This window comes from Myxocyprinus asiaticus, chromosome 13, assembly GCF_019703515.2.
Source record: "Myxocyprinus asiaticus isolate MX2 ecotype Aquarium Trade chromosome 13, UBuf_Myxa_2, whole genome shotgun sequence".
In the NCBI taxonomy this organism is placed as follows: Eukaryota; Metazoa; Chordata; class Actinopteri; order Cypriniformes; family Catostomidae; genus Myxocyprinus; species Myxocyprinus asiaticus.
The window spans coordinates 34,380,407-34,402,954 of NC_059356.1; the positions used below are offsets into that span (position 1 = coordinate 34,380,407).

At 38.1% G+C, this 22,548-nt stretch overlaps 2 protein-coding genes across 4 annotated transcripts; one reads left to right on the forward strand and one right to left on the reverse strand.

The window, feature by feature from the left end:
* Positions 1-11: 11 nt before the first annotated feature.
* Positions 12-5,006, reverse strand: LOC127450616 (ADP-ribose pyrophosphatase, mitochondrial-like). Of its 3 annotated transcripts, none has more exons than XM_051714851.1 (8): positions 4,855-5,006; positions 4,330-4,554; positions 2,507-2,596; positions 2,304-2,390; positions 1,911-2,022; positions 733-879; positions 563-647; positions 12-475 (listed from the first exon to the last, which is right to left on the reverse strand). In XM_051714851.1, exons 1-8 carry the CDS (start codon positions 4,944-4,946, stop codon positions 330-332), a joined length of 984 nt encoding a protein of 327 aa, XP_051570811.1. In that variant the 5' UTR covers positions 4,947-5,006; the 3' UTR covers positions 12-329. The 3 variants fall into 3 exon arrangements, with proteins under 3 accessions (XP_051570811.1, XP_051570812.1, XP_051570813.1); XM_051714852.1 differs by having other exon boundaries at positions 4,330-4,518; positions 4,855-5,002; XM_051714853.1 differs by lacking the exon at positions 4,330-4,554.
* A 2,457-nt stretch (positions 5,007-7,463) lies between these two features.
* LOC127450482 (mitogen-activated protein kinase 1-like) lies at positions 7,464-20,255 on the forward strand. The gene is made up of 9 exons (XM_051714626.1): positions 7,464-8,118; positions 12,798-12,980; positions 13,627-13,816; positions 13,910-14,026; positions 14,114-14,228; positions 14,747-14,878; positions 15,353-15,462; positions 15,609-15,737; positions 17,596-20,255. Exons 1-8 carry the CDS (start codon positions 7,907-7,909, stop codon positions 15,726-15,728), a joined length of 1,179 nt encoding a protein of 392 aa, XP_051570586.1. The 5' UTR covers positions 7,464-7,906; the 3' UTR covers positions 15,729-15,737; positions 17,596-20,255.
* Positions 20,256-22,548: the final 2,293 nt, after the last annotated feature.

The window sequence follows — 22,548 nt, forward strand, 5'->3', positions numbered from 1 at the left end:
AATATGCAGAATGAGTGTTTAAGAGGGTTTATTCCTTTGGTTATTACAGAGAAATGTCATGCATAAGCTGAACATATTCTTACTTGGGGAGTAGTGTTCAGTGTTGAGTAACAGTGAGAATTCTACGCCTTCATTTACAGCCCTCATGCTTTATATTAGATTTTAAGAAAGTGCACAAATATATGAGCTTAACGTTCTATTATTGGAATGCATGTTTTGGCAGTGCTGTGCACAAACTGATTTTCTTCACATTAAGCTTCTGTCAAATAAGATTTCCCTTCAGTTATGTCATGACAGAGGACAGAAAGGCACTTTTTAAAATTTCCCCATTACCAGTGGGCATTTCTTTCCTTGGCAACTGTCTCCAAGAAATGCGAGTGACTTGCATAAAGGGCCAGGGAGGAGTCAACATCAATCCAACTCACTTGACCTGCATCATCGCCTGCTTGCAATGGAAGCTGACTAACACTATTACCTAGGTGAAAATGGTTTAATTAAATATCTGGGAAAGAAGAGCATACTTTAATTTGTTTTTTGTCAATATACTGTTTTTGACAATTACCTGATTCATCATGGAAGTTTACTGCAACTGTCTCCATCCAAGCATTATCTGTGTTTCTTGGATCATCTACATAACCTTTATACACCTAAGGGGAAAAAATGTGTGTTTTATAGCACATAAACAATTAGGGTTTTCATCATTTCTCACTTGTACACAATACACAGTCTCACCTGAAGACCGGATGAGTTGAAAAGCTCAGTGATTTGCTTTTGGATCTCTTGCCTGTTACTTGGAGATGCTTGCAGAGAGTTCATTGCCTCTTCTGAGAACTCCCGCTGCAATGTTTGAGAAATGTGCTCTCCGGGGTCCACCATACCCTGAACACACAATAACAAATATGATAACCATAACACTAAGCATATAAGTCAGACTGATTCAAACTGATAACTACTGAGTTAGTGAGTCATTTTGAGCCATTTGTTAAAAGAACCAGCTCATAAGAATCAGTTGTCCGTGATTGGGACAACACTAGTCGCACTTTATCTTTGTTTTAGAGTGCAGCCAGTAAACACAATTTAATAAAAAGACGTGCTGACGTTATGTCGTGGTACACACTTTTTCTTATCTCTTCACATTCAATTCAGACTGCAAGCTCACAACTTTGGTAAAATGTTTTTTTGCCATGGTGCTGGAAATTCAGTAGTGGAGGAGCACTGCTCCTGAACTGCGGTTCAGGAAACACTGCCATAAATACATGTCTGGCAATAAGCACTCCAGTTTATACCAGAGCCCTTTTACCAAGGGAAGCCTACAAAGTTAGTAAAGCAATGCATAAAGCAGCAGTCCCATAGACATTCTATGGGTGGTACACTGGCAAAGAGACAAGAGGCCATTTTTTAATGGATGTCTATGGAGGAGATGCTTGAGTGTGCTGAATAAACTGCTTTTGGGAAACAGCTCATCACTTAATAAATTGACCACCTGTCTGCTAATCTTCAACATGTTTCACACTAAACAATCCTTTTGGAATGAACTATGTGTGAAGTTTACGATGATAAAATTGCTGTTTGATAAGGGAAAGCAGAATTGTGCAATAGGTAGTTGTCATTTTACAACTCTCACCATTCATTTGCATGGTATCCACAAACGGTGACACTAGTTGACCGTTACGTTCTCTCTTAAGGTAAAAACTTATAGGTTGAAGATCTTTGTTTATACTGCCCTAAAGCCAAAACTGCTGTAACTATGGCAACACTGAAACTGAGAAAAATGGCATTGAAGTTCTTTGAATGTCCACTCCAGCCAAATGTGGAATATTAAATTGTCACAGTCTGTTTTCACAAATCAAAAAAAAAAAAAAAAAATTGTGTAGTTACTGCGATTTGCTTTTATACGGCAGTATACTCACCCCTGGGATGGCCCATTCCCCACAGTCAATCCTCTTGATGGACACAAACTGAAGCACAGGTAGCTGAGAGTTAATGTGGTGGACAGGCAGTCCTGCAGAGTCTCTCTTCCACCTGTAGGAGACCACAGGAAAGATGATACTGTAATGGGTTTATGAAGAGAGCTGAAAGTGGGAGTGTTAGAAGCATCTAATCCTAACCCATTGCACAATGAGTACCTGGCATGCATGACTGCATACAAGACTTTAAATTCAGAAAGCAATACATGGAATTAAGTTTGGCCGGTCCCATGGGAGAGTTTGCAAGTGAAAGGTTACAGAATATCAGGTAGGTGAAATGGGTGTGAAAGTGGAGCCCACCAGTTTTACTATGCATAATGTCGCACACTTCAGTACCTGGTAACTATTGGGTCAGCAGCGTGGTTAGGACCCCACCTGCCCAATAGTCCTCGGCCTTCCAATCCAGTTCTTCCATGTGGATTACTGAGAGTGATTTACATTGAATAAAGACACTAATAAGCAAGACAGTAGGCTTATATTGTAAATGTTATAAATATTGAAATAACTGGGATGACATGCATTATTAATGTTTCACTCACAGTGGACTGCCATTCTTTATACGATATGGGCCCTTGTGGCTTTTCCTGTCGACAGATCCATCCAAAGAATTGAACTGCGGGGAAAATGCCCTTAAGGAAGTGTAAATAGGTTAATCAATTAAACAAAAGATTTTTATGAAAAAAATATGATATGGTCAACCACTATTGTTATAGAGTACGACACGGTTAAAGGCACACCACAAGGAAAATTTACTTTTTTTCTAATCACAAAGTTTATCAAGATTCAAGAAATACATTTACTCTTATGGAATATTGATGGAGCAACATAATTTATGTGAAAATAAATAAGAACAGAAGATTGTGTTGATAAATTCTTTTTTTTATTTAAAGGTGGCTTTTTTGAGTAACAAAATTCTTGTTCATTTCAATCACATTTGATATTTCATAACATCTCAAGTATTCAATATACAAATTAATCTCCAGTGTGATTAGATCAGTTAATGTGAGCCCACTTCATAACAAATCTATTCACCCCACTAAGAAAAACAGTGTGTTTTATAAGGACCTTTAGCCCCTGCAACAAGTGGGCTTTTTACCCCAAATACTATCCTTTCACTTACTGGAAAGCTATTACATATACATATATATATATATACACACACACACACACACACACACACACCGATCAGCCACAACATTAAAACCACCTGCCTAATATTGTGTAGGTCCCCCTCGTGCTGCCAAAACTGCACCAACCCGTATATCTTAGAATAGCATTCCAATATGATATTTTTCAATCAACAAGGCATTTCCATCTGCAGAACTGCCCCTCACTGGATGTTTTTTTTTTTGTTTTTCGCACCTTTCTGAGTAAATTCTAGAGACTGTTGTGCGTGAAAATCCCAAGAGATCAGCAGTTACAGAAATACTCAAACCAGCCTGTCTGGCACCAACAATCATTCATGTGATTATCTAATCAGCCAATCGTTTGGCAGCAGTGCAGTGCATACAATCAGGCAGATACGGGTCAGGAGCTTCAGTTAATGTTAACATCAACCAATGTGATCTCCACATATCTTATCACATGGCTTGTTGAGCGTGTTACTGCGGAGACGTAGCACGTGTGGAGGCTTCACGCTATTCTCTGCGGCATCCACGCACAACTCAACACACGCCCCACTGAGGGCGAACCACATTATGGCAACCATGAGGAGGTTACCCTATGTGACTCTACCCTCCCTAGCAACTGGGCCAATTTGGTTGCTTAGGAGACATGGCTGGAGTCACTCAGCATGCCCTGGATTTGAACTTGTGACTCCAGGGGTGGTAGTCAGCGTCTTTACTCGCTGAGCTACCCAGGCCCCCACAAGACAAAATACTTATTTGTCATTTTCATGTCATTTTTTTTTTTGTTGTGAAATTTTGATTTTATAGAGAGAGAGAGAGAGAGAGAGACATAAAAAAAAATTATAATAAGTATTTTGTCTCGAAATAAATGTGATAAATTCCATGATATTTGTGAGCTACATAAATTTGCAACATTTTAAAAATGATTAAATATTAGATTATATTACCTCAAAATCAAACTTTAGACATTACACGCAATGATGTCATGGAACAGGAAACTTTAGCAGTGCATAGTGACAAACAGGTGTTAAGGAAAGTGCTGTGGTAGTTTTTGATGCCATTAGCCTTTTGGCAGAAAATAACATTAAAAGTGCCTTTTACCTCGGGGACCTTTAGCCCTATTGTACCCTACTTCCGTTACTTGTGCACATCTAGTGTATTCTTAAATTAGTAAGAAAAAGTGCAGTCCAATGTAATATTTTACAACGTTTTGTCCTATAATATTTTTTACTCACCCAATATCTGGGTCAGCCCAAACAGGCTTATTCAGCACAACTGGGGCGGTGTAGTTAACAGGGTTATACTGGGGCCAGTCTGTCTCCCAGTCCACTTTGTCATCAGGGACTGGAAAGCGTTTTGTGTCTGAGCCGGGATATACTGGGCAACGGGCCTTGATGTGCGCGGCTGAAGGCATGTAGGCGGATCTGGATGCACAGAAACTGGAAATGCTGTTTTTCCAGCTGAAAACAAGTGTAAAGAATCTATACATTTAAACCTGAAGTGGAAATTGCACAAGTTTGCACAAGAAATTGCAAAATATAAGAAATCTACTACTACCACAACGGAACGTGCCTGTCACTTACTCTACATAAGAAGTAGAGTAGACTACCACACGAGAAAGTCCAAAAAGCGCACATATTAAGAACAGGTCAAGCTATTTCGCGAATACACCTGCCAATCTCGATGTCACAGTGTTTCATCTATAACAACTACTACAGCTTCAACATTGAACTGAATCTTTAATACATGTATTTACATACCAGGAACCACTTGTGCCAACGGCGTATGGAAGCCCAATAAGACTCAACGCTAAATGCACCGATGCAACCCAGTGCTGGGAAAGTGCTTTCATTCCAAATCAATCCACAACACTATTCAAAGCTGCAGTAACCAGGAAGCGAGCGATCTCTGCCCAGCCCATGCAGTGACGTAATCCATGCGACCAGCTGTAATGATCATGAGCACTGGCGTAACAGATTTCGATAACACTTTAAAATAAAGTCGCATTTGTTAACATGAACTAACAATGATGTTGTATATGTTAACATCAGTTAATGCATTATCAACTAACAATGAACAATTGTATTTTTATTAACTAACATCAACAAAGATTAATAAATAGGCCTACTGTAAAAAAAACAAACAAAAAAAACATTGTTAGTTCACGATACCCAGGGTTGGGAGGGTTACTTTTTAAATGTATTCCACTACAGATTACAGAATACATGCTGTAAAATGTCATTTGTAATGTATTCCGTTAGATTACTCAAGGTCAGTAATGTATTCTAAATACTTTGGATTACTTCTTCAGCACTGGTAGATTTTTTCACTTGTTTTGACTATAAAAACTCTGCCAGTACAGTAAGATAAAATACAAGGATTTTTAGATATTTTTATAGGAAAACAATACAAAAATGATCATCAAGGATATGATTTTTGCCTTAATATCAAAGGTCTTACTAGAAAAAAAAAAGAAATTATGATCCAACGTGAATTTTCTTGATAAAAAAATATGATTGTGCCTGGTAACATGTGCATGTAAAATGGCTAGAAATAGCATTTTAGCTTAGTGTAAAGCTGACAATTTACACAAGGTTTATTTCTATTTCTTCTGCTCCAAACTTACTTCAAACTGTACTTCTCTGTCTGCTTGTATGAATGTAACACATCATAAGAAAGTGTTTCACCGCTGTTCAAATGCACTTTTGATCGCATCATTTATACGTATAAATGTTTTCCATCTGAAAGGACTAAATATTAAATGAAAGAAATGACTATAAAATGCAAAGTAATCTCTTCAGTAATCAAAATACTTTTGGAATGTAACTGTATTCTAATTAGCAATGATTTAAATTGTAACTGTAGTGGAATACAGTTACTTATATTTTGTATTTTAAATACGTAATCCTGTTACATGTATTCTGTTACTCCCCAACCCTGATGATACCTAACACGTTTACTAATGTTAACAAATGTAAACTTATTATAAAGTGTTACCCATATTTCTTACCTGCTTGTAGGCTATAAGCTTTTGGAATAACAGATTGAATGATATAAAATGGAAGGAATTCTGGCTTCTTCGGGAAAAGTTTCTTCTGTAGTTAAAATCTCTCTAAAGATTATTAATATTGGTTACCCTGTAAATTACAAACAAATTTAAATGACAGTATTTCGGCCAATTGTTCCTTTTGTCGTCACTGTGAAGTAACAGTTGACCACTTATTTTGGATTGACTTTTCAAATTTTGTGAAAAGGAATATATCCCCAAACTTCTGTATCAGCTCAAAATTGGTATCGTTTGGTGAATCTGTAAAGTTAGACCCTTTTTATATTAGTTTTACAATTAATTTATTATTATATATTGCAAAATGTTATATTCATAAGTGTAAATTCTCAAAGAAAATCCATGCTTTTTTTATTTTCAAGAAATATGATGAATTGTAATTAAATTCTTTAAAAAAGCTGGTAATACTCTTTTATGGTGTACTATTTATAAGATAGAATAAGGTGTTTTGTTTTTTCCCACACATTTTTACATTGATAAAACATTTTTCATTGCTTAATATAAGAGCACTGACATAAGCTCTAGTAGACGTTTATATCTCTTGTAAAGAGAGTATACTGTTGTAAACATCGGCCCCAAATAATGGATGTGATATAGACTTAATGACATGCATTGGTGCCTAATGCAGTACTTTCAGTCCGACAGTCTGAGCATCTTATTTTACGCCATAATAATAATTTCAAAAATAAACAAATATAAATTATATTTAGCATATGGAAAATAAAATGGCACCAAATAGGAAGCCGCCCCCAAACTCTACTTCTAAATTGTCTGAAACATCCCTATCATGACAGTTACTCATAATTTACCCCCAACTCTCATTACGACAATGTGAAAAAAAATTATATATTATACAAATTGTGAAGTATTAAAAAAAAAAAAAAAAAAAAGCAGTGCTCTCCTGGAATAGCATTTCTTTCTTTCTTTTTATCACTACAACAGAATCTTTTCTGTAGTACAGTAAAAACAAAAATGAATGTGTTACGGTAATGAGAATCATTATTAAAAACAATGGGAAAAGTCAAATTCCAGACGCATTACGGTAATGAGAATTGGTGGGAAACTGTACTTAACTCGTGTTCTGAAAATAATGCCACAGCACAAAAATCTTGTCTAAATGTAGGTTTTATTTTCTTTATGCAAAACATAATTTCTTATATATATATATATATATATATATAAAAATTATATAATTAATCTGTAAAGTAGAAATTTTTAGAACAATCATTATTGTAGTATGTGCAGTCATTAACCACATTGTTTTTGTGTCTGCTTTCTTTTGTTCCAGTGCTTGCCGAGTTGGAGTATTTATCTTGCATCTTTACCATATACCCTCTTCTTCTTATCGTTTGCTCCAGCCACAAACTGTAAATCACGGCAGAGGGCCTGCTAACCGTAACCGTGGGAGGCAATCTGCACACCCACTCCAGCATTTCCAGCGCCTCTCGCTGCGCGCGCTGTGTATAAATGCGTCTGCTTTGGGCCTGTCACGCGCGCGCTCGCGCACCCGAACGTTGCACAGGACAAATGCGCGCTCGCGCCCCCGATCCGTTTGCATGCACTTTCGTTCCGCACTCAGTCGCATCCAAAAGGGGGCCTTTGACCGACTCCTCTTCGACTGTCAGGGAAGCACAACGTAAAACGGCAGCCTTTGCTATCCGATAAACCTGTCGTTGATACGACACGAGATACGAGCCCCCGTCCCCCTCAAAGACTGTGCGAAAGCGACTGATTTGTGGACAGAAACGATGGCGGAATCGGGCAGCATCGCGGCGGTGGCCGGAGCAGCGGGCTCGAATAGCAGCGCCGCTGGGGCAGGAGGAGCGGTCGCGCCCGGGGGAGCGAATGGAGCAGCGGGATCCAAGCCTGGCCTGGAATCGGTGAAGGGACAGAATTTTGACGTCGGCCCCCGCTACACCGATCTCCAGTACATCGGGGAGGGGGCCTACGGGATGGTCTGGTAAGAGAAAACTGTTTGTGACACTGCTAGATCAGGGCGACGTTTAGTGGGCTGTTACTGATCAGCGCTCCGTAGTGAAGAAAAAAAGGGTGTTGATTTGATGCTCTCATGCCCATTTCAAAGATGACAACATGGAAGATATAAACGATGTTTTTCAAAGCAACAATCATTTGGTAGGCTCAACAAGTTTCCTCCCTGCATATCCTTCCCAGAATCTCAGGGTTGGCAACAGATTGCGAGTAATAGACCTTTTTCACCGACTGTGATGACGCGTTTCCGCCTTATTTATCAGCGTAAATCTCGCAATTTTTTTTTAATATTGTACATTTTTAAAATATTGAGTGTAAATTTATAACATTATGTTTATTGTTATATTACCCTGGGATTAGTTTAAAAAAATGAATTATCACAGCTGCGAGGGAGTTTCTATGACAGCTGCTGAGAGAGTGACAGTAAATTTGGCATCTTCTCCCATCTGAATGTCTTAATCCACCACTCTCTATTTTTTTCATCTTCTGGAAAGTAATTCAAACGTAATAGTGGATTTTTTTCTTTTGGTCTTGGAGCAAATGGGTAAGTGAAAATAATATTTGCTGTGATCTCCCATTCACTGCTGTCGAAGTTTACCCTGCAAAAGTTTACTCGTGCGTTCTAAAACTCGGGAGTATGAAAAGGGTATATACATTGGATTAAATCCCATTTCTCCAGTATGGCTGTGTCTCAAAGTCTAGTGGGCTGTCTACCTAATCAGCGTGTTTGGGCATCATAGACGCGTTTGAATGCTTGATTAGTCCAAGAATGGGCAGCACACTAGGTTTGAGACTTGGCCACTAGCTCCACTACACGTGAATCCGTGTTACCGAGAACACTCGTTCAAATAAGCCTGTTTGATGTTGAATGTCACTCCTGATTTTAGGGGAGGGAGGGGGGTCGGTCGGTTTGAGTTTGTAGGCTGCATGCTAAGGCTGTTAGCTTCACCGCTAGCAGTCTTGACATCTCAGTCCGAGCAGCTCGTAAAACAGGCGTGGTTACGATGCGGCCAAATGGGGTTGCAAAATTTCTGCGGTTCTGAACAAACACTTGCTAACCATTTTCAAGATACGCTGTATACTGATAAAAAGATCAAGATCTGAAGATGAGCGGTTAAAATGATGGTAAACAGAGTAGATACGCTGCAAAATTCAGAGCTGAGAGCTTTGCTCTGTCCTACATCCTCATGATGGCTGTCAGGTTTAGCTAGAGGATGTAAACAAAGCCCCCAGTAATATAATAATAACAAATCCTAAGGCCTTCTATGGATATCAGTGGTTAGACAACTGTTTAACAAAAGGATATTAGGCATGTACAAAATTATACACTTTGCATTATTTACCTATTGCATTCTTAAAGGGATAGTTCACCAGTCAATTAAATGCTCTCATCATTTACTCATCCTCATGCCATCCCAGATGTGTATGACTTTCTTCTGCTGAACACAAACTAAGATTTTTAGAAGAATATCTCAGCTCTGTAGGTCCATAAAATGCAAGTGAATGGGTGCCAAAATTTGAAGCTCCAAAGGCCCATAAAGGCAGCATAAAAGTAATCCATACGACTCCAGTTGTTAAATCCATGTATTCAGAAGCTATATGACAGATGTGGGTGAGAAACAGATCGATAATTAAAGTCCTTTTTACTATAAATTATCCTCCCCGCCCAGCAGGTGGCGATCTGCGCTAAGAATGCAAATAACAAAGCAAAAGAATAGGGCTGAAACGTTTGGTCGATGTTATCGTCAACGGTGACAATAAAAAAATTGTCGACAAAAATGTTCGTTGTCATTTAATCTCGTTTAACGTAACATGAGATCATATGAAACTCTAATGATGGCGCGAGAGGAGCACTTCAGCTCGCGCCTGACTGAGGAGAGGAAGAAAACACATCTCACAGTCCAGATGCACTCTAAACTTTCCAAACAGCTTCAGGTGATGTAGATTGCAAAGTATGAGGGAATTATACAAAAATACAAAATAAGTAAATACAAAAGAACTCTCGTTGTGAAATGAATCGGAGGAAACAAGGAAACACCTCAGTGTTATATCTTTAATGCAGCCTTTTATTAAAGTTCAAATAATAAGGAAGCAGATCATGTAAATAAGTATAAACTCTGAAACTGGCATTTCTCTGTGCAGTCAGCTCCTCTTCTATGAGTCGCGTGAAGTGACCCGATCTAAGGGGGAGAGAAATTGAAACTGCACCCGGCTGATGCACGCTCTGGGGCGGGCAAACTCGTCCATCGCGCGTACACTCACTGCAGCTTGATTATAACATGATGGCTCGTGACTTACTGAATAAGTCACAGCTTATTATATAATATACAGTATGTGTCACTGTGTGTTTCTTATCATAAAGAAAATCAGCAAAGGGCAGCTTTATTAAGAGAGAGAGTTTGTTTTTTGTGAGTTAAAGATGGATCAAAGTGAAAAAAAGGTGACAGAGTGTAGTCTCCCCCCCCCCCCCCCCACATGTACTGCAACAAATTAAGTTTTTGAAATATCTAAAACTCCTTAAAAAAAAAAAAAAAAAAAAATGCATTCACCTGAGAGCAGCATATAAGATTGCAGAGATTTCAGAGAATATATTATCTTGAATATAAATATATTTTGTCTTTACTGCACTTGCAGAAGTATAACCATGTGAAAAAATGCACTTATATAAAAAATACACTTATATTTAAGATACAGTCTCTGAAAGCAAGTCTAAATATCTTATATGTTGCTTCTCAAATAAATGTATCTTGTTTTAAGGATTTTTAGACTATTTTAAATGGAAAACGAGACAACAACACTTGATAACAATAGGATTTTTTGCAATGAATTTTTTTACTGAATTAAACTTAATAAAAAGTTGTTTTTGTTCTTTCTTAAATTCAGTGAATGTCATTTAGAGGTATTTTTAAAAGATGATTTTGTCCTCTTTATTGTTAGTAAGCATGTTTAATACAACCTTTTAAGTCGGGGCACAAGCTGAATAGTCGGTTAAGAGCTAATGATTAATCATTGCAATAATCGCCCGAATAGTCAAATAATCTTTCTAATAATTGTTAGATTAGTCGATTATCAAAATAATTGTTAATTGCAGCTCTACAAAAGAAGAAAGTGAAAGTGGAGATTGATTCTAAAAAATGACTTAAATATTGATCTGTTTTTCACCCACATCTATCATATCATTCTGAAGATATTGATTAAACCACTGGAGTCGTATGGATTGCTTTTATGATGCCTTAATGTGCGTTTAGAGCTTCAAAGTTCTGGTCACCATTCTCTTGTATTGTTTGGACCTACAGAGCTGAGATATTCTTCTAACACCGTGTCCTAACCAGACGCGCCACGACACGCGATAAAAGGTATCTTTTCCATGTTAATCAGAGTTTTTGTCCTAACCAGCCGCGGCACACGACGAGCGACAGGGTTTTCTATTTTTGGTTTTTTAGTTTTTATTTCTGCGACGTCGCGCCAGGCAGCACTGTCGACAAATGGGTCTAAAATTGTCCTTTTTACAGTATATTAAAGCCAGCATCTCACTAGCCGGTTCAGAACAACTTGATTTTGGCCGAGGGTGTCACACACTTTACCGAATTTTGTGCTTGAGGTCTCGTTCACTTCAGTCAGAGCTCTGTCTCTCTCTCTCTCTCACACACACACACACACACACACACACACCGGATCAGAATGGCAAAGGGGAGACATACCGGCTCATTCTAACCTTCTCTCTGCTTCCCTGTCACGTGGAGATCGGCGAAATAACAACAGGAGTACCGTGAACAAACAATCGTAACAGACTGAATAAGGATGCGATTCATAAATAACTTCTCTGCGTATGTCTGTGTGTATTTTTCCCTTTGGGGCTTGCCTTCGAAAGCGTTACGGTGCTTATGTGAGAAAATGAGTTGCGTACAATAAACTGACTTTTCCGTCTGTGATTGCTCTGTTTTCTGCATTTTATTGTCAATTATCCTAATTTTAGTGAATTAATATCACGGTGTCGCGTCGCGCCTGGTGTGGACAGACAGATCGCTTGTCGCTGGAATCTTATCGCGTCGCGTCTGGTTAGGACAAGGTGTAAAATCTTTGTGTTCAGCAGAAGAAAAGAAGTCATACACATCCATCTGGGATGACATGAGGGTGAGTAGATGATGAGAATTTTCATTTATGGGTGAACTATTCCTTTAAGAATGCTGTCTTTCTCTTTTTAGCTGATGTTTTTTTTTTTTTTTTTTTTTAATGAGCATATATGGTGTAATATATTTAAGCTTATGCAAATGATATGAACTTTAGCTGAAGATTTACTTAAAAAATACTCATTCACCAATAATAATTTAAAACACAGTCCTCATTATCACATATGTTGGAACTGACTGATGAGGTACATGTTATATTGGGCATTATGTACTAAATGATGCCCTCTGCATTATCTATTTTGTTGGAAGTATGCAGTCTTCCTTTTGTTAGTTGAAATCAGCTGCAGAGAAATGTCTCAATATAGCACAGTTGTTTACAGTTTAGGATCTGTTTCTGATTTTTGATCCTTTATTTATGTTTCCATTGTTCAGCATGATACGTGAATTAGCTGCACACACAAGCTTGTCTCGTTGATTTTTACACATACTTCTTCCCACTGTTTCTCATCGCCACCTGCAGCTCAGCTTTTGATCATGTGAATAAGATCCGAGTGGCCATTAAGAAGATCAGTCCATTTGAACACCAGACCTACTGCCAGCGCACCCTGAGGGAGATCAAAATTCTCCTGCGGTTCCGCCATGAGAACATCATCGGCATCAATGACATCTTGAGAGCACGCCGCATCGAATATATGAGGGATGTGTATCCTTAAACATACATGCCAATAGGCCCATATTTTACTAGGATGAATAATTGTACACACCGTTGCATTTTGGAGGCAATACTAGTGATTGATGGGTATATGATATGGATTTTTTTAATGAACGATATCTGGAATGCAGGGTTGCTGATATATGCATATGCTGAAATATAGTTAAAGCACATGAGGTGAACATTAAATTTGCTAAAATTAATTGAAATCTTATTTTACACAATATTTCCTCAATTTGCCATAAATAGCTAGTGCATTATCAAAGATTTTGGAACTGACAGAAGGGAAAGGTAACAATTCCATTAATTGACCAAGCAGGCCATTATCAGTCAATGGCAATAACCTAAAAATGGCAATATATTGGCAAAGATATATCGGAATAAATGAGAAGTCTTTGAAATGGACAGACTTGTCTCTGGTTGTGCTGGGTAATCTGAAAATAGGATTAAAAGATGGATGTTTAGTGATCGACAAATTGCATGAAAAAGGTGGTATTTGTTTGTGAGCTAGTGTTTTTTAAATGGCAGTTGTCTCTGAAACAAATGTGGGGTCTTTACAAGCCAATTTTCCTATTTCAACCCCTTTCCATTTAAGATTTGTTCTGTGAGGTGTTGTAATTCTTTAACTGCACTTTAGCTATATCGTACAGGACCTGATGGAGACCGATCTTTACAAATTGCTGAAGACACAGCAACTCAGCAACGACCATATCTGCTACTTTCTGTACCAGATCCTGCGAGGGCTGAAATACATTCACTCTGCCAATGTGCTGCACAGAGACCTGAAGCCCTCGAACCTTCTCATCAACACCACCTGTGACCTCAAGGTCAGAATCACGGCCTGGAGCCAGACAGATATTCTTCTGGAAATTGTGTATTGTGTGTTTATTTGGAGTGTAATTTTTCTTCCTCATGCTTAGATCTGTGACTTTGGCCTGGCAAGGATAGCCGACCCAGAGCATGACCATACCGGATTCCTTACGGAGTATGTGGCTACTCGCTGGTACCGTGCCCCTGAGATCATGCTTAACTCCAAGGTATGTCCACATATTTGATTGTGTGTCTTTAGCATTTAAAGTCTTTACTGAATATGTCTCTTGACTTTCTCTCTCTTTATCTTTCAGGGCTACACTAAGTCCATTGATATCTGGTCAGTGGGTTGCATCCTTGCTGAGATGTTGTCAAACAGACCCATCTTCCCGGGGAAGCACTATCTGGACCAACTCAACCACATATTGGGTAAGAACAATGGGACAGTAGGAATTTCCCATTTTGTAGCCTCTACACCGACATCTCTCTCTCATCCTGAAATCTGCTTAACTTGAAGCGTAAAAAAGAAACTTCTGTGTTCAGGTGTAATTTTAAAGCACAGTCCTGGTTTAATCAGACCTAAATAAGTTGCTAGAGTGTAGATAAGCCTGAGATGGACACTTCCATTTGAATATCTTCAGCCTTGTATTATGACAAAGTGGCACACTGTATATCAGTGTTGGGAGGAAACACTCTGAATGGAGAATAGACTTCGCTTCTACGGCTTGCAATGTCCTTATCAGCTAACAGCCTTGAACATAATCAGCCTAGGTTCAGAAATAATGCAACATGGTATACTTTTAAAATATTTGACATAAAGAATGCACATGTAAAAAATACTTAAGCCATATTTTGCTAAACTTTCTGCAGCATATGTTAATTGTAGCATTGTGTGTGTGCATGCTAACTGGGGAATTTTGTGTTCATTTTCTTGCACAACCGGACAGGTATTTTGGGCTCCCCCTCTCAAGATGATCTCAACTGCATCATCAACATGAAGGCTAGGAACTACCTCCAGTCTTTACCCCAGAAACCGAAAATCCCATGGAACAAGCTGTTCCCCAAAGCAGACAATAAAGGTAAAAGCACAGATTGGGGAATTAGGATGTGTAGGGTTATGAGAGGGAAATTATATGTAGAGTATGTGCAAGAGGTCTGATGGTAGCTGTCTCAAGTGTGTGTGTGGGGGGGGGGGGGGGGGTGTGTGTGTGTGTGTGTGTGTGTGTGTGTGTGTGTGTGCGCGCGCGCGCGCGTGCACGTGAATGTGTAGGAGTGTGGAACAAATGTGGGTGTGAACAAATGGTCTTCGATGGTCTGGCTGCATTGTGCAAGTATGTTCAAACAAAACATTGAGAGGGAAATCAGAAAAAATAAACTGCTATTTTTCTGTTACATCTTGCATATCCTGCCTATACACTCATCTTCTGTGCCTATGGAATTGTGTTTTTAAATGTCTATTGTGCCTGATTTGTGGGCTGTACTTGGGAATGTAACGTGTCATTGTAAATTCAACATAGGAGTGTTAAACTTCTGCATGTGCTCTGCCTTTACAGCTCTGGATTTGTTGGACCGTATGTTAACCTTTAACCCCATCAAACGTATAACCGTGGAGGAAGCACTGGCCCACCCCTACCTGGAGCAGTACTTTGACCCCTCTGATGAGGTACGGCTCTCTCTCTCTGTCGATATCCATTCATCTCTCTGTTTACTTTAGTCTTTATCTCTCTCACACCCCGTCCAATCTATCAGCTGTACAATTCCATAACTGTTGTTAAGCCTGACAGTGGTTTGCATTGTTTGCACATTTAGCCAGTGGCTGAAGAACCCTTCACTTTCAACATGGAGCTGGACGACCTTCCTAAAGAGAAGCTGAAAGAGCTCATCTTTGAGGAGACTGCACGCTTCCAGGCCAACTACCAGGGCTCCTGAAAGAGACTGGTACAAAAAACGTATACACATATGTCAAACACATAGCTCTCAAAACTTTACATGATAGATAAAAATTAGTGTGAGAGGTTCACCAATCACTTTTTTTGAATGTGCGAGAAACACTGGCCCTGACCATGAACTAAATGGTAAATGAAAAATTAGCATTAACATATACACATTCCATATTTCAAAACCCTTTCTGTTTTATTTTATTATACATCAAACAATCAAGCACAATAGCACTATCCAGTCTTTTAAAAACAGTTTTTTCATCATCTTCGCTTACAGTTCAAAATAGTCATTTTTCCACCATTGGGCCGAAGGGTTCGGAGCACGGTGAGAAACGGTTCCAGTAGCATTTCCACTAGAGCACGGCACAGGTACAAACTATTCTTGGCATGTAATTCACAGCACTGTTAGCTATGAGTACTCGACCGTGCTGGTGGAATGGCTTTATTACATGCCAACTCACGATTGTCAATTTGGGGATGCCGAGGTAACTCGCTTGTTTCTAAGTAGCTGTTTTCTATGTTGAGGTTAACAAAATGTAATAAGAAAATAGTGTGTTAGGGAGTGTGTTACGCTAGCTAGCTCACTAAAACTCATATAATTAAATTACTCGTATAATATTTTGCCAATAAATGTCCTTTTTAAGCTAGTCTGGGACCTTTTACCTTTATGTGTTTATGTCCAGTGGCATGCACAACCCTTCAGCAATTAATGGTAAATGTCTTGTCTTTTTCTCTTTGCTTTCCTTTTTGCAACATGGTGGGACATGTCTTTTCTGTGCTTTAGCAGAGTTTAAACCAGGGAAAAGCAGTTATCCATCAGTCATCCTCCATAGCGCACTTGCTCCAATGTCTACCTCTCACGAAGTCAACAACTGACATATTTGTTACACACGTTCAAGCACCGCAGTGGGAAAACAACCGTAACCATGCCACCTGGCCCGGATTAGCATGGAACGGCACGGTTTTGCAACGAGAACCGTAGGCATGATGGTGGAAAACTGTCTTATGTCATTAACAGAGTGGGTTCCAAAAATCGGAAATCACTATTGAAAATTAGTCGATTACAACAAGAATAGATTTTTTTTTTTGTTTTTATTCCACAACGTTGCGTTAGGATTCGAAAGAGTCAACTCCGCTCAAGGCCGTGACATGATCTTTTGTGATTCATACTATATCAATCATAAATAGTACGAAGTATGCTTTATATTGCAGTATTTATTGTAAAATGTCTCTTTGCCACCTGTTTTTTCTTAAAAATCGAGAAAATTAATCTAGAAAACTATTTCAATGATTCCGAAAGCCTTGAAATCGAAATCGTGAAAATTCTTCAGTTTTGTCTTTTTCTTATTTAACGGAATTTTTTTCATTACAAATTGTTATCTGCATAACGGTTTGAGTGAAAAGAATGTATTAATTTCTTAATATTTTTTATGTCCCCCTTTTGCTTGAATGACAACATGCGCTTGATCTGGCATGGTCTCCACAAATTTGGGCAAAACCTGATGATCCATGTTATTCCAGCATGATTCGAGAATATTCCAAAGAGTGTGTGATTCAATCGAATCAAATAAATTGACCTTTTGAACGAAGAAGTTAACATGGTCATAAATGTTTGAGTTGACCTAGAAATAGTACCGAATTTCCCATTTAATTTAAGTCATAATATTTGACTTAAACCCTAAAACTAAGATCCCAGATTTTCCATGTGGTTTCAGACATTTATACCCCACTGTATTGTTTACAGTTTTGCAGTTTTCTGGTTTGAGAAATTAGCCGTGTATGTAAATTTAGCTCTGGAATTATCTTGACAAGTTATGTCCACTGAAGTTCAGTAATCCTGAATCCTTTTTTTCCAGCCATCACGGAGAATGACCAAGCAGTGTGAAGTCTCAGATTACGATAACTACAGGCAACCTGCGAAAACTTATACATACATACATATATACATTACAAAACAAGACAAAAATTATTAAAAAAGAGGAAAAATGTACATTTAAAACTTCAGCTTTCTTTTATCTGTCCATCTCTCTTGCTGGGAAGCTGTGCGCTAGTTTGGGCTTATAACCTCTTATCATAACGCCATTAACTGGGGCTGTCAGACTCTCTGTTCTCATTGCGTACCGCACAGCACCTACTCTCTGAAACAATTGCATCTTTCACCCTTTCTGTTGAAACCTTGTCTCTCTCTCTCTCTCTTTGTTTCTATCTGTCTCTTTCTCTTAATGTCTCTCTTGAGGGTGTCTCTTTACTGGCCTGTGTTGTTCTGGGTGTTTTTTCATTCTAACAGAGATGGAGAGAGAAAGAGATTCTTTACGATGGGCACTGACTGATGTGTGTGTGTGTGTGTGTGTGTATATAAGTGATTTTGAATTTCATTGGAGTATTGTACGTTAGAGATCTGTTTGTACACTGTAATTTGAATGTTACAAATCGTGTTTTGTAATGTTGGGAATTTATATTTGAATATCTTTTGAAAATAAAGTCATTGCTTTTTTTTTTTTTATTAATTCAAAGACAAATGTTACATAATTAGCTTGGACTTTTATCTTATATATTTTTTTTTCTATTGTGAGAAAGAGGTGTTGTTTTAATTCTTTGAAAAATATTTCACATTAAAGAGAAATGGCAGGATAAAAAGAGGAAAGATTGCCAGATATGGAGTAGTATCCCGGTTATCATCTGCTGTAAAATATCATGTTCTCTGTTAGAAATGTGACTGTTTTCTTGCCAGTGCTCTTGGAAAATTAAGCCATCAGTATCATCTTTTATATGCTGGCTTTCTTTCTCTCTTTTTCTTCAGCCTGTTATATTTCTCCTCATTTGTTCATTTATTGGTGGTTCTTTGCTGTGCAGACCTTCATCATGCATTCTTTTCCCCTTTTATTGGGGGGGGGGGGGATACTGATTTCTTTGCAAATAACAATAGTTGTCATTGGTTACCATGTCCATGGCAACTGTTGCCATGATTCCTTTCTAATAAGTCACACATAGCTCCCCACCACCCGGCTTTGTTCTTAGTGCAAATATTGGTCTCACTCTACGTTAAGACTGTTCTTTCTTTTGCGTCATCCTTTGTTCTTCACTTGTCCTGGATCGATTGAGGAATCATAGCCAAGCTTAACTCTTTCAGAGCCATAGCACATTTTTTCTCATTTCCTCCCTGTGATGTCAGAACTTTTCAAAGGGCTTGTCCACAGGGCTTGCTGACCTCATGCCTCTCTTGCCTGTGATTGGCTAACCTTGTGTTTATCTAGTCTCCGATTGGCTGACTCTGCATGCATTGCATCACAGGTAAAATCGCATTTTTTCTCCCTCTTGCAAAAATGACTTTTGGCTTTATGTTTTTAAGTGAATAAATACCACCCCCTACACTGTTTTTTTGCAGAATCCTCATTGCTTTTGGCCAATCATGGCTGAGAAAAGCATGTTTAAGTGGGAGGAGTAAAAATGGCACAGTGTGAACCTGTTTTGCATAAATACAGGGTGTTATTTGCATAAATTAATACACCCCCATGTAAAACCCCATTGAGACGAGCCCTGATTGCAGAGCAAGTTCACCTGGTGAAAACACTTGCACGTCAATCACGTGAAATTACTCAATCAGTGCACCTGCACTTTGTCTCATGACCAAACTTTTTGTTTCGGTTTTTAGTGCAATTTCGTTCTGTTTCTGTTATATCTATTCCTGTGTTGGGGGTGGAAACATTGTTATCCTCCCTTTCTGTCTGTTTTCTTTCTATGCTTCTGTCTTCATCTTTTCCTCAGTCCCCCACCTCACTTATTATTAGGGTGAAGTGTAACAGACAATGACGGTCATTTGCATCCCATGTCTGTCTGTACATCTGTCTGTTCCAACCTGAAGCTGCTCTTCTCTGCTTCCTCATGAGGAGGGGAGATCATCCCATTCTTTAACCTGAGGGAAACAATTCATTACCAAGGCAAAGGTTAATTATATTACTGTATTCTTGGCAATTGCTTATGAATGGACCATGGGGACTGTAAACCGTCTTATTAGACAGATACACACTCGTGCACACATACTTGCAACAGATTTACACAACACATTTACGGATGTATTTCTCACATGTAAACCTGCACGCATACAGTATATGATTTGAAAAAACTACAAAGAAGGCAGATATCATTATGTCCTTTTAATGGCTGTTATTATGATTATTGCTGGTGTTATATTGTTGTTGTTTTTTTTGTTTGTTTTTTTTTTTAACTGAAAAGGGATTTCAAACTTTTTGTCCTTTTTAAAGTATGTTTTGCATTTCATTTTTTTTCGCTTTGGGTGTGAAAAATAATTGGCTGTTCACTCTTTCTGAAGTCTATTTTTCCCTGAATCTTATAAGGAATTATTTTACAAGATAATTAAAATATATGGCTAAATTGTCAAGAGAAATGAGCTATGGATGGTTATAGTCTATGTATATGCTTATGGGTATAATAAATTAAACAATTAACAAAAACAGAATTATATACATATATTAAATAAAATTCCTGATACTGTAAGTCTTTGTGTGTGACATTTCTTTTAATACTGTCTGAATGCTTTCTTACTAAAAAAGAAAATGCTGTATCAGCAGATATTCAGTTCAACGCATGGTTGAAAAGCAAATAGATTAGTAGAAAGGTGGAAAGTGCACATTTTGCTTAAAATCTCATTTTCCACATGCCAAATTGAAATCCGCATGACTCATTACCAGAGCAGTCTTCCATCTCTTCACTGCGTGCACATTTACGACAGGAAATTTGTTAGCTTCATTTAGAGTTTTTCTAGCACTGAATCAAATACAGATCATTATTAGCTTCACTGTTTCTCTCACAAAGTATGTTAATGATGTGTTTGATAGATAATTATGACCTCAACTTGCATCAGTCTTGAAAGTAGCTTTAGGGCTCATTCCAAACATTATACCTGTGTATTGAGAATAAATTAAACAGCCACAGTAACACCTGCCTGCACTCATATTCCCATTATTTAGTCTTGGAATCATATGAAGGGAGTTGTTATGTTGTTCCCTGGCAAAGGAGTGGTAATGGCAATCAAAAACGACTTAATTTTCCTTGGCACTGGAAAAATAAAAATAACATCAAGTGTAAGTAGTCTTTGCAAACTTTACTGGAAAGGAAAGTTTAATTATTTTATTGCTAATGAATGGACTTTCCAGACAATTCAGATCTAATTCTTAATTACATAACTAACTTTTTCCCCAATTCCCATGTTCCTGTTTCATGGGAACCTTTTCTCTAGTTTAAAATCTGCCGAGTTGCCTGTCCAGTTGGACCACTCCCCTGCTTCAAGAACTTGTAACAGCATGGATTGAGAATTCTGCTGCAAGGCATTCTGCTCTTAAAGACACTGAGCTGTTTAGGTGGTGGGTGTGCTTGCATATTGTCTCATACGACTGATTTAGATACAAAACTAAACTTCATAAACCATGAAAGCTGTGTTCTTATAAAAATTTAAATTCTATTAGATTGAGGTGAACTAGTATTCTGAACAGTGTTGGGAAAGATCCTTCAATACTGTAGCTTCCTAAACTACAAGCTACTCATAACTAGTAGCTAAGCTACAGTCAAACTACTAGTACGAGTACAACACGCTAATAACAAAACGTAGCTACCTACATTTAAGCTATTTATAGAAAAAAAATATTTAAAGGATTAATGTCTTGTAGTTTAGTCCAAATTGGCTTAAATAGGTCTATAGTAATATTTATAGTTTTCTATCATATTATAGTTAAATATTTAAAAATGATATTTTATTGCTTTTGTGCCACATACTGTTCTGGTTCAGAATAAATTAAACTAGAAAACATCCTACTTTATATAATTAAGTAGAAAACATAGTGATAAACAGAAGCAATTGACCATATTAAATATTTTGCTTCAAAACAGACTATTTATGCTGAGACCGAGCACTGGTATTAAAGGGGTCATGACATGAGGAATCAAATTTTCCTTGATATTTTGACATACAATGGGTCATTGTCTGGCGCAGCTCCTCTATATGGGTATGAAGGGCAGAGCCCCACCTAAATGTTCATCCACTTGAAAACATGGATCCATATTATAAACTGCTAGTAATGTAATTTGTAAACCAGTAAATGTGTTCAAAATGCTGACATATGTAATAAATGAGTTTTTTATAATAGCAATGAGCCACTCAAATTTTTTGAGTCGTAATGTAGCCAAAACCTACATTACACTGTGTTTGATATACAGTAGATATACAAGCATGTGGGTCAGAGAGTCTGCTGCCCTCCCGAACTCCACAGCACCCCTTATTTTTCCACTGGAAATCTGTGGTCAAGTATGGTACTGCAACGAGCCCTCATTGAGACCCATTGGGACAGAAATGAATCTGCCCATAAACAGAGGTAACATTTTGCGAGCAGCTACTGGTCATTGTACTATAAAAACATACTGTATGTTTCAGAACTCAAAACTTCCTCATGACTGCAAAAAGAGCATTTGTTGAAACCAAGCTGCCAAAACAACTCATTCTCTACTTTCCTCCACATTGTGATGTCACACTGTGGTAGATATTTCCATCTGACTGCCTTCACAACACATCAACGTCTACTTTACCTTATCACTTCTGTAGCCCTGCCCAGTAGTGGTGAGCAGTGAGATGGCAAGGAGAGAACAGGTCAGTCAAGAGCAGAGAGCCAATCATAACAGTGGACGTTTACTGTCAAGTCTTAAAGGAGCGGCACCAAAACCGAGCGTTTCTGACAGAGGGTCAGAATGAGGGTGTAAAATGATCATGTTTTACAAATATATGACTTGACATGACTTTT

Coding starts and splice junctions, on each gene's coding strand:
- LOC127450616 (XM_051714851.1), bottom strand. CDS start 4,946: ATGAAAGCACTTTCCCAGCACTGGGTTGCATCGGTGCATTTAGCGTTG. Junction 648..732: donor TCAACTCATCCGGTCTTCAG/GTGAGACTGTGT, acceptor TTTTCCCCTTAG/GTGTATAAAGGTTATGTAGA. Junction 476..562: donor AAACTTCCATGATGAATCAG/GTAATTGTCAAA, acceptor ATTTTCACCTAG/GTAATAGTGTTAGTCAGCTT.
- LOC127450482 (XM_051714626.1), top strand. CDS start 7,907: ATGGCGGAATCGGGCAGCATCGCGGCGGTGGCCGGAGCAGCGGGCTCG. Junction 12,981..13,626: donor ATCGAATATATGAGGGATGT/GTATCCTTAAAC, acceptor ACTGCACTTTAG/CTATATCGTACAGGACCTGA. Junction 14,879..15,352: donor CCCCAAAGCAGACAATAAAG/GTAAAAGCACAG, acceptor CTGCCTTTACAG/CTCTGGATTTGTTGGACCGT.